We start from the raw sequence: 12,871 nt of genomic DNA, 5'->3' as shown, positions 1-12,871 counted from the left end.
ATATGTAAAGTGATCAGTGTCATATAAAAGTTCCATTAAATTTTTGAAATGCTGAAAAGTGTTAGTCTAGTATGATAAATAAATGCTAAACCCATCGGTGGCCTTTAGCTGTTTTCTTCTCTTTGTTCGGATTGATGTCTTTTCGTCATTCCCAATTACAATTCTCAATTTTGTAAACACTGTCATATTACTGTCAGTTATTTATTTATTTTCATTTTAGCGTTGCAGATTTGCTTTAATATTTTAAAGCTTCATTAAAGTTTCATTTGCTTTGCTTTGTAGAGAGGAATTCAATGTTCCGTATATATCTGCTAAGACCCTATATATGTATGTGTTGTTTCTATTATTCAAACTATTACTTTTTCAGACTCCAGAACTTGTATATTTACGTCTTTTGTTATTCTAACAAAAGATTGTGTGACATAGGGCAACTATGGTTACCACCTTGTACCAAAAAACAATTAACTCCATCATAGCTGACAAGTGCCCTTCGTTCTTTTTTAATAGAGATTTCATCCATATGAGAGTGTTGAGTGTTGCCAACGCATTGATCAATACCATGAAAAACAATTAAGTCCGTGTTCTCATAAAAACGCCATATCATGGTACACTGGCTATAAAAGTTTATATTAATTCAGTGAGGCAGAAAATTATATTGGCAGCCTCAAATAAGAAACATATTGTAATAACATTCAAACAACAATTCAAAATCCATCAAAAATGTTTCAAATAGTATAATATAACACGACACCATACGCAATATTTCGCTTATAAAGTGAATACTAATATATTTTACGGGAATTTGACTAAAACATAGTTTTATGGATAACTGATATCAAATTCTAAATAGTGTATATGTTATTGCATATTATTGTAAAAGTTGATAAAAACAAATTAGATAAATGGCATTTACATTTAGTATCAATACTTTTGTGTATTGTGTAAATACATATATATATAAAGATTTCTCGATCTTCAGAAAAGGAATTGATTTGTACAGACCAACGTTTTGTTCGTTTCGAATTGCGTGACATTCTGTCATTGAAAAGACAGATCACTTTCGACTGACTACGACATATTTTCAACCCTATAACAAAACCTTTATTGGGTTTTAACTCTTACATGTTCAATATTACTATTCACACAAATTTATTTGTTTTACAGATAGTCTTTTGGAACTTTAAAGTAAAAGGCAGTTAACAAAAGAATTGATGACAGATTTGAATTTACAAAAACGTAATTGACTAAATGGCACCCAATAACAGTCCATTCAGAAAAAGTATGTTCGGATTAAAAACTCCTATGTCAAAATGTCGGAGACGGAATAATTTGGAGGATTTTGATGGAATAAGAAGTATTCTTTCTTACAGGTATTGTAAAATTATTATGTTGATTTATGTATGTCTTCAATCCCATTTGGGTAAAAATGTGCATTTATTCAATAAACTAATTGAATTACGTTGATCATGGCTGCCTTGAAAATGATAAACGTTACATTCGGTCATATGAGTTGGTCACCTTTAGGCTACCTTGGTCGAACATTTGGTTTACTTTTCATTCATCTACTTCGGTATTGACTGTGATTATAAGGTGAAGTCTTGCTGATACTGAAATATGGTTGTTAAAACAAAGATTATCATTTGATTTGCAGTGTTTGGTTTGAATATATTGTTTGTTTTCATTAGCATTGTCATGAGTATTACCATTGACCTTTTGAACTTACAAAACAAAAACAAAAAAGCACTAGCAAAATATTTTTTAATCGGCCGCGTTTTTGTTTATGTTCAACATTAATCTGTTTCTATTTTCATTTGTTCGGGGTTCTGTCTTCTCTATTTTTTCTTAATTTTCTTTATTTTTGTTCTTTTGGTGGTGTTTGCATCACTTCTCTTGTCTCTGCTTTTACAGTATGCGTAAGATGATACTACAATTCTTTATAATATTGCAAATGTTTAGAAAAAATATTAACGTTTCACGGTCACTCTACAGATATGATATGTAAAGATGTATACTCCTTTACCCCAAATGCAATAAATTACTTGTTATTTGTAGATTAATTTTGACTTCTCGCTTCTTGATTCACACCTTATTGTACGATTTTTTTTCAAATACTCATTGAAGGTAAAGAGTATTTTGAACAACAAATAACATTATTGTGTTGTATTTGATGTAACATAAGTCAATATTATATCTTCACTTAGAGAAGATACGAAAGTTATTTGTATTTTGTTCTGTGAAAGAATTAACTTTGGACTATTGTTTTCAATCAAGAAATTAAACAAATAAAACATCTAGTTCAATGCTAAATTTCATGCGATATTGTTGAAATTATAACAAACGAGACTAAGTCGAAGCTAAATAAAATGAAGTACGACTTCGAGTGGCATTCTTAGTATCAAGTACTTACGTCAGCGGTAGTTAAAAATAATCTGCTTTTATTCTTAACCTATTTCATCTTCTTTATAAAATATCAACCTACCGCCTGTCATTGTGCTTGAACCTGTTGAAGAGATTAAATTGGTGATTTTAAAAGAATGAAACTCTTGTGGTATTGTACAACAAATAAAAGGAGTCAGAAGATATAAGCTTAAAGAGTCAATTTTTTTGTAATTTTACTGTATTAAACAAACACACCATCTATTCTAGATCAAATTGTTTTAATGTTATGTTGAGTTTGACGATCCCGGTAGTACGCTTCAAAACAAGAAAAAAGTTATGTTTAGATGCGGATGCAGATTTGTGAAACCGAGTTTTAATTAATATTTCTTCTATTGCAGAAGTGACACTTGTTTGGGCACAAATATTCACGAATTGTTGAAGAAAAAAATGTTGGTTTTAATGGTTAATTCAAAATAAACTTAAAGCCTCAGCATTAATTCAGAATCATTATTGTCGTCTATATGTTGTCTTGTATTGCTATTTTCGTCATTCTAAATGGTAAGATGTAACAGACTATATTCACTGGCACTTGTCTCAGAAAAAAGATATTTCCTATATACCTTAATAAAAAAATCTGAGACAAGTGCTGTCTATATTGCCACAAATTATATGCGTGTAGATTTTCGGTATTGACCTGGACAAAGGGGGATAAATCAAATATCCAATATCGTTGGAATGTTCATCTTTCATATTTAAAATTTGTGAAGTACAATGCAGAAAGGGTTGTTCTTGAAGATAAAAAAAAATGTGCACTGCTATATATAGATATCAAATGTACCAGGATTATGATTTAATACGCCAGACGCGCGTTTCGTCTATATAAGACTCATCAGTGACACTCGACAGAACAAAATAGTAATAAAGCCAAACAAGTACAAATTGGAAGAGCATTGAGGACCCAAAATTCCAAAAAAGTTGTGCCAAATACGGCTAAGGTAATCTATTCCTGGGATAAGAAAATCCTTAGTAAAAAGAAAACAGTTTTTTGAACAGGAAATTTACAAAATCACCATATAGTTGTTAAACGTCCACCAGCAGTGGCATCGACCCAGTGGTGTAAATAGTTATCAAATTAAGGTACCATGTGTCTTGAAAAGAATCATTAATCGTTGCACACAATAGAATAATATTAAAAAAGATGTGGTATGAGTGCCAATGATACAACTCTCTTTCCAAGTCAAAATTTGTAAAATGAAAAACGAGAAACATTTATGAACCACACCAACAAACGACAACAATTTAATATCAGGTTCCTGACTTAGGACAGGTGCAATTATGATTACTTTTTTTAACATTTATCATTTGATTGTGTTGAAAAATGAATAATACCTTTTGAAGTAATAAAATATGCGACCGGGGTGGGGGGGGGGGGCTGGGTCATTCAACATTCAATATGCTTGGACTTGATCATTTCCTTAGACCCCCCCCCCCCCCCTCATCAATTTCAGCTAGGGTACGTATGATGAAATTAACAGGATAGAAAAAATGAGAATGGATGAAACTCTTAAGTTTTTCTGGATTTTTTCATTTGTGTGAAATTTTTCAAGTTAAAACAGACATTGAGAATATGCAATTAAATAATTAATAAACGATCGAAAAGAATATGAAAAGTCAGGAATATGACAGCTAGTTGACAGTTGTTAACCATTCGTTTGATGTGTTTGAGTTTTTAATTTTGTCATTTGATTACGGACTTTTCTTTTTGAATTTTCAGTCCTCGAAGTTTTGTATTTTTGTGATTTTTACACGGTTTTAAAAAAATAAGAATACAGAAATGAATTCCTTGTCTCTTTTGATCAAGAGATTTGTCTATTAAATATCAGTTGCAAGTCAGTTATATGTGTGTATATGTCAACTATATATAAAAATAAAAGTACAATAGATTATAATACGAATTATGTAAGATGTGAAGAGGTTGTGATTGTTAGTTTAAATGGGACGAGGATTCCCCTTATGGGACCCTAATAGGAAGTCTTTTGTGTTTGAGTTAAATTATTTAACCTTAACTTCAAAGCCCCGGATGTAAACAAAATGGAGGACAAAAATTTTGTCAACCTTAATTTTGAAGTTGAAAACACAAAAATATAATAACATGGCACATTATCACAATAAAACACCCTTTTATAATCCTAAAAATGACAATAGGGTAAATTCTAATCCAGGGAAAACTGAAAGTCCAAACCAAGGAAACGCATTTCACGTTGGGAAAATTGAAGCTAGAAATCGAGATCGGACACAAGTTCACAACAATGAATTTTCAGTCGTTAAATCGTCGTAAGTGTAAACAATGTTAAAGAAATTCATTTTAAATCATACATTATCTGGCAGGTGCTAGGTCATCGAATCATGTCTTCCTGAAGCATGTGAAGACTAGTCCAAATAATTATCCCTCTTGAAAGCCTATTTTATTTTTGCTTTGAGGTCCTTGTGTACACACACCTTATTGCTATTTGTCCGCCATTACTGGATATCACACAGGTTCCCGTAAAATTTTGACGTCATAAAACAATATCTGACGCTACAATGGAAAAGTGATTTTTGTATGCGTCAAAATTTCAAGTGGCCGGGTCAGCCGGGATTAGCTATAAGGTGTAATGATGTCGAAGTGTCAAAGCAAAACATAAAATAGCCTTTCAAGATGTTTTAAATATTTGGACTACCTAAAGTCTTAAAATGCTTAAAAAAAGGGGTTAAGGCATGAAGTGTCTGTTCATGAATGTGTCCGCCAACCAGTATCATTACATGCATTCAGAATAGACCTTATAGCAGCAGACGCTATTTGTCCCCCATACACCTTATTGCTATTTGTCAGCCATTACTGGATATCACACAGGTTCCCGTAAAATTTTGACATCATAAAGCAAAATATCTGAGGCCACAATGGAAAAGTGATTGTTGTATGCGTCAAAAGTTCAAACGGCCGGGTCAGCCAGGATTAGCGATAAGGTGTATTACTGGACATCACACAGGTTCCCGTAAAATTTTGACGTCATGCATCTCATATTAAATATATGACGCCACAATGGAAAAGTAACTGTTGTACATGTATGACGTCAATAGTTCAAGCGTAACAAATTCTCAGTCAGCCAGGATTAGCAATAAGGTGTATTCATATGAGTTACAATACATGTATACACATGGAAAAAAGTATTGCAACACCTTGATTTTTTAAAACTTGAAAAATCAGCCTCTTTTTTTGGATGAAATATAATAAGATATGTGTATAATATTATTGAAACATAGTTTATGATAACATTGGCATTGAAACGAACAAAAAATGTTTGAAAAAAAAATGATTTATATAACCACAATTTTAATACCAAAATGGAGTGTTTTTTGTGCAAAAAAATGCATTTTACAACTTTTACTGTAGTCGAACTTTACAATGTCAGACATTTCAAAATTAATCCTTAGATGACTGTTCATATCATGGTTGATCGTTATACACTGAAGAATTAGTACTTTGTGCGCAGCCACCATTCAAACGGATAACCGCATCTAAACGTCTTCTGATTTCTGCCATAAATCGACTAATTTGTTGCTAAGGTAGCATCAACCATTTCTGATGACGGGCATTGTTTATTTCATGATGTGTTTGAACTGGGGTGTCCTTTTGCGCACTTTCTGTCCAATAGTGTCCAAAATATGCTCGATATGGTTGAAATCCGGGCTACGATCGTGCCAAGGAAGATGAAGCGAATTCCATTTGAACATTGGATCTTCCTCCACGATACTAATTTCCAACTTTGGCGAGCTCTGCACTACATTGGATACGGAAAACTGTGTGTCTGTTCGTTAGCAAAGGTCTCCGAAATGGTCTTATCGCACGATAACCAGTAGCGATGAGTCGATCGCGAACAGTTCTTGTTAAAAGGCTCCTGTATGGCCACCACTCTCTTTTTAGGATTGTCTTGTATGCAATGGGTTTCCTTCTGACCAACCTTCATTATGCTTGATTTTCCTTAGCAAATGGTATAGGGGGTCTTCATTATCTCGGAATGTCTTTAACAGCATTTATTGCCTGATTTATTCTCAAAACGACTTATAGAGAAATGGTGATGACCAAAAATACGTGCAGTTTTTACAGCGACATCCCTGCTTCCCTTATGCTGATAATCTGCCATCTTGCTGCAGTTAAGAGTTGTCCAGGACCCATTATAAGATGTCAATCACATAACTTTAAAAATTTGGTTATTTAAAGGGTTGAAAACAATGAGGATAAAAACAACTGTTTTGCTGTTTACGGGTACAGTAGCTGCATGTGCAGATAAAAAATTATCGAGTCGATATTTTTTTATTAAACTCAGGTGATACTTAAATAATGTTTAACTAGTTCTATTTTACCAAATTATATCCCAAAAAAATGAAAAGTGTTTTTTTAATTTCAATTTCAATTTGGTGTTGCAATACTTTTTTCCATGTGTATATTATCATCATTCTTTTCAGCAATAAGAAAATATACAAATATTTGAGTAATCATATCTGCCTCATGTACAAATTTGAAGAAAAGAAGAAAATTTGTTGCATAGGGGGAAATAAGGGATTTATTAACCCCATGTTTTTGAAGGTCTTTATGTATAATTATGTTAGTGGTGGTATGACCCAAATCGACCCTTCTACTGTTCATAGGCTTCTAATTTGATTTATACTAGCTTTGTAAAATTGGGAATAAACAAAATACATGTACAGGAAAATGCAAGAATATCCTCATAGTCAAAACATTGTATCAGCATTGTCCAGCTAATCACCATAAGGTACTCTTCAACAGTTAACGTTAGATATATATAAAAAATGTTCAGATCCTTTTTTGACCCGTCTGGTGTAATCAGATACAAATTTGCAGGAAATCTATATAGTGTTTTACCTAAAATCTTGAAAGAATGAAAACTCAGTTAGAAGTTTTTTGCTGCAATATGCATTTTGTTGAAAGTGTATTAGTGCCATGGACATGGGACATGTATAAAGACAAAATTCAACTATTCTCCCACTTATCCTCCCTTCTGCCCAATCTGGATAAGGGGGGGTTCCAACTATACGTCCCCATTCAAATGCATTGATCGGCCAAACCCCCCCCCCCCCTTGGATCCGCCAATGAACATGCAGATAATGAAATTACACAAAATTCAACGAAAGTATATATACAGTCCTAGAAAAAAGACAACCGTTTTCCCTGCAGGGAAAAAGATTGAAATATAATTAATTAATGAGAATTTGAAACCGTTATATTACCTTGTTGACCACACATAGGGCATCTCTTAGAAAATTTCCATTTACAGCAAAAAATAATATGTATGTTCAATTTCAAACTGTTTTGCTATTTATTTTATTACAGAGGAAACAAATAAAGGCAGAATATTTGCAGTCACTATCCACAATAATAAGTAAACATGTTGTAAATCTTGAAATATTTGAATTACAATGTACATGGGAAATGTGTTTTAATGTGTGAATGTACATATATAAATATGTATATATTCTTGTGTTCCATGAATACTTTTCAGAAATCAGAATCTTTTTCAATAACATTTATTTATTTACATAGAGACCCCTTTGAAATTGCATGTTCCATTTTTCCAACCTTACAACAGGATAACAAAAAAAAAGAAGAAATATATTATATCATGAATGAAAATCCATATCCACATCATGCACATTTTTGCTGGGGTTAAAAAAGCCATAAATAAAAAGAAAAACGTTGTGGTGCACTTAAACAGTTGTCAATCTTTTTTTTTGTATTGTTGAATGAACATTTAATCTTTTAATTTATGTTAGGGCAGGAATAAATAATAAAATATTTGAATAAAACATTTATTTATGGAACAAAAGAAAATAAATATGCATTAACCCTTTGGTGGAGTCGGTATATATATATATATTGTTTATGATCCTACACAGTACACTATGTCCCTGAATCACTTTTATACATGTATGGCATAATGCACAATGTTAATGTACAGGTGTCATGGTATATAGAAATTATGCACATTGTCACTGTCATACATTATTTTATTAAGAGAGTTGATGATACACTGAATGTTTGCACATGTATATCCAATTTCATTGCATTTGATGTCATTCCAAGGTAGCTGCATTTCATATTTTGTTTTCAAAAACCAAAATGAAAACATTCTAAGGCATTTTCTGGGTATAGGGTGGTTATCTTGCTCATGTATTCTACCAATAATTGAAATTGGAAAGTAGTAAAAATAGACAAATGTTTTATAAATTGCATGATATAAAAAACATACATGTATCTACCTAGATAAGTTGTTGATCTCATTAAAAACTGAATTTCCAAAGTTTGGAACTTAGTAATTAATGATTAAATAAAGTATGCTTTATATGGAAAACATTGTTTATGCAAATAGAAGATCCATGTTTGGTCACAGCTTCATTTGACAGAAAGCAGTTTTTTTTATTTGTTAATTTTTATATATATACATGATATATGTAACTTCTAAAATGGATTCCATTTAGAGTAAAACAATAATTGAATGTTAAGTTTAAATAAACATGATAAAAGGAGATGCAAGGTCTACCTGAAACAGACAGAAATCAGTTACATGTATTTGCCAGCTCATAAAAAATGACTGCTTATTACACATTTCTTTATTTGCATTTGAATAAATTAAGTTAAATCTAACGAAGGTACTGTACATGTATTTCATGTTTTATTCCAATTTGAATATATTCATGTTATTTGTCAAAATTAAATTTTTAGAAGTTTTACGATCTTCACTTACCAGTGTTTTATTTTCCAGTAACGTTAAAGACAATTGGACTCCATATGTACAACCACAGGGAGATTTGTTTTATGTCAAAGAATCAGATCATCCTAGGAGACCAGACAGACAGTATAATTACACTGATTCTGTAGATCAAAAGGAAGAGAAAGATGAATCAACATTCTTTGAAGACAGATTGAGGGAATCCCCGTACAGTGATAAACATGAATCACAATATAGGGAGAAGAATAAAAACACTAGCTATGATAATAATCCTTCTCCAGACCTGAATAATTATTACGAAAAGCTTGGACATAACAAATACAGTCATAACTTATATAGGAAAGAGGATCAAAATAGCTCACGTTCTAGTGGCTATTCTGATAGCTCCCCTCCTCACCAAGAACTCAATAATGGTGATATTAACCATAACTCAATAAGTAGAAATGTACACACACCACATGTAAATAATCATGGTTATGATAGTGACTTTTATGACAAACATAGTGATGTCAGTGTTGATAGATCGTCAGTAGACAGCACCCCAACAAAGCCAGCAAAGATAAAACATGTTTATATTACACCTAATCCTTACAGTTGTAGAAACGGGGAGAGTTTCTCTGGGATTGCTTTATGTGAGAAACTTTTTGGTATAACTTTGTACCATTATAATCATAAACAGTCTAAAAGCTCTCTTGAAACGACTTATAAAGATAGAAAATTACTGGTGCAGCATGTATCACTGTCTAGTCCTGCTGGCAGATCTCAACAAATACACAGAGGTAAGCTTATATGGCTTTTCATTTACATGCATTGAATTTAATATACATGCATATTGTGTAGCAATTAATACAATTATATACATTGTATATATGTATACTCAGATATCAACATATGTAATTAATTCATGCATATAAAAATATAAAACAAAAACAAACTAAAAGGAGATAACATATTTACCTTTTAGGATGTAAAAATTTAAAAAGGGTTTTTCAAAGTACCATAACTTGTGATCTATTTTTAGTGTCTTTCATTGAAGTTGTGTTCAACGGTTTGTTTAAGGCCTAGTTGGTTCACAATTGGATTTTAGGTGTAGCAAATTTTCATTTCGATCTCTTCAGTGGTGCATGTGGTGGGAATGTTGAAAACTTTAAAATAAAAATAAATAGTTGTGGAGTTCTCAATTGCAATTAATATATTGCACAGATACCCTTAAGGACTATATAAGGCTTAAATTAAAATATTGTTTGTTTGCAGTTTACCGACCGACCCTTGAAAATCCTCCCGACTGTGAAAATTTTATTGCTTTAAATTTGAAGAAATTTTTTTTAATACTTCTATTGACGCGATCCGGAACTTTGGGTCCTTTCCGGAAATGATTTAAAGTCTGGGTCAATTACGCATTTCAAGTTCGGTTTTTCTTAGCTTCCCGTCAAGCGTTCATGTGACCATTTAATGATAAAGCACATGGAAATTGTTTACAGGTATCCATGAAGTCACGGAGGAGTACTTTACGCTGTCGTCTCGTGTCAATTTTAAGACAAATAACAAACAAAAAAGTTTATTAGTAAACTGTTTATACAGATTCAGGCACATGTAACGATGTGTGATGATATCATTGACGATGATGCAGCAGATATTCATAACTGACACGATAACCATTCTGTCTCAAACAAATCGGGTACAGAATCTGTGGAGCCTGACTTTATGGAACCAATTTCAGTGGTTAAATAATTCGACAGCAGCTTGAGGTATGGCATATTTTCTACTAATCGTTGTGGAGACGACAAAGATGAAACCACTCCTCCGTGACTTAAATCTTCATGGATATCTGTAAACACGCCTGTACGGAGAAATGGGCTCATTTGAAATGTTAATGGATATAGATCATGCCAAATCAATAAGAAGCAACCCTAACTACACAAAGATGTAGAGAAAATGAATGGTTAGCTTGAAAAATAAATATACTCTATCTATATTAAATCTATCTTCGATTGCAATGAGTATGCTCCTTTAGGATAAGGGGGGCTGCCCCACTCATTGCAATTATTCTCTTTCTTACAATATTAAATAGGGAGAGATCCGTTTGCGCCAAAAATGAGTCCTTTTGCGCCACAACATTTTTTTTCAAATGCTACGTTTGCGCCACATGTTTTAAAATTACATGGTATCATTTGCGCCAAAAGTAAAACATACGATTGCGCCAATTAGAAGAAAAATTACTTCCCTAATCCTGTATTCGAACTAGGTACCGGCCATTTACACGGCAAATGTTTCCTTTTCTGAAACATATCTTCTTCTTACTGCTGCTGCATGTAAAAAGTAGATAATTAATGTATGTAGTAGTTTGTAACGTCACATAATTGTCAAAAAACACAAAAATTGAAGGATGAAATGCATAAAACAGTTCATAATAATTCCTAATTATAGTAAAGCTCATATGCATGGTGGCAACAAATCACTGTATCATCAATATATGTGACTAAAACATAATCAGCAAAAGTTTCTATTTTCTTCTCTATTGGCATATCTTTATTAAATACTCAGCAATGCAATACGTTTTATTCTCTCTCTGTGCATTGACTGTCTAATGCGTTGTAAGTCATTTCTCTCCAGATGCTCATCTTCATGGTGTAATATCTCCGAACATAATTTATGATACTTTTTAAGCCAAAAATAAGAATAAATATATATAAATCATTATCATTTATGATAGATATGCGTACAGGTAAATTGGCGCAAATGAGTTCCGAATATTGGCGCAATTGATACATTTGGAATTTTTTTTTTTGGCGCAAATGATACCCCTGAAAAACAGTAATTGGCGCAAAAGGAGTGCTGCCATTAAATATACCCAAACTGTGTGACCTGTGTGAATTCAATTAAAACATGTCCTTAGGAGCTATGCTGCCAATTTTTTTTATGCATTAAAAACATTTCAGTACAGACCATTTACTTTTAATGGGGTGCTATGGATTTCACCCCAAACTTTAGATTTCTTTGGTTTTCATTAAAGCCTGGCAAAAATATAACCTTATCACATATAATTAAATATTGTTAGAAATATGAAAACAGTCGAATGTCTTAATACTTTTTTTTCAATTGAGGAAGATTCAATGGTTATTTTTTTTTTTTATTAAAAATACACTCTTTAATACATTGTCTTATTTATCTTTAATATCTACATTTTTCTGATGAAAATACTCTACTCATGAAAACATTCTAGTCAAGAAGCATACATGTCTGAATATATTTCTTTAAAACAGTTCTAGTCATAATGACATTCCTTGTTTATAAGTGTTCCAGTATTTAATAATTATACCATATTTTATGTCATAAATTGGATAATGACACTATGTTAAAGTTTCAGTTTTGGTTTAAAGTTTTTTTTATCTGAAAATGCCTGCTCATTTGATGTTGGTTTTCAGCATGTCCAGTGTTTGTTGTTTTAAAATGTTTTTTTTTTCTTCACAAGAAACTTGGTTTAGTGTAACTGCTTGTTTAAACTTTATTTTGGCTGATAAAATAAAATATTTTTCCTACCTACCGACCCTTCAGTCTGAAGGTACAGTCGGAAAACTGCAAACAAACATATTTTTAAGGTTGGCCTAAAGATGTGATGACTAGATTGAATGTCTTAATTAACCAATTATTTTTAATCTAGTTAATTATTCGGGCGCATTGCATTTGCGCCAATTTTTGAAAAT

The 12,871-nt window shown here is 32.0% G+C and overlaps 1 protein-coding gene across 4 annotated transcripts in view; it reads left to right on the top strand.

Annotated features, from left to right (window-relative positions):
• The first annotated feature begins 1,169 nt into the window (after positions 1–1,169).
• LOC143085510 (protein inturned-like) overlaps positions 1,170–12,871 on the top strand; it is a 29,348-nt gene continuing 17,646 nt past the window's right edge. Inside the window, exons 1-3 of one of the 4 annotated variants that reach the window (XM_076261892.1) lie at positions 4,541–4,713; positions 7,772–7,820; positions 9,201–9,946. In XM_076261892.1, the coding sequence (XP_076118007.1) occupies positions 4,689–4,713; positions 7,772–7,820; positions 9,201–9,946 (820 nt within the window). In that variant the 5' untranslated portion in view covers positions 4,541–4,688. Of the gene's footprint in view, positions 1,371–4,439; positions 4,714–7,771; positions 7,821–9,200; positions 9,947–12,871 lie in introns of those variants that run through there. The other 3 variants (XM_076261891.1, XM_076261890.1, XM_076261888.1) reach the window with 3 other exon arrangements.

The sequence above is a fragment of the Mytilus galloprovincialis genome, chromosome 8 (genome assembly GCF_965363235.1).
Source record: "Mytilus galloprovincialis chromosome 8, xbMytGall1.hap1.1, whole genome shotgun sequence".
Classification (NCBI taxonomy): Eukaryota; Metazoa; Mollusca; class Bivalvia; order Mytilida; family Mytilidae; genus Mytilus; species Mytilus galloprovincialis.
The sequence above is the reverse complement of the archived record's forward strand: the minus strand, read 5'-3'. Positions and strand labels throughout refer to the sequence as shown.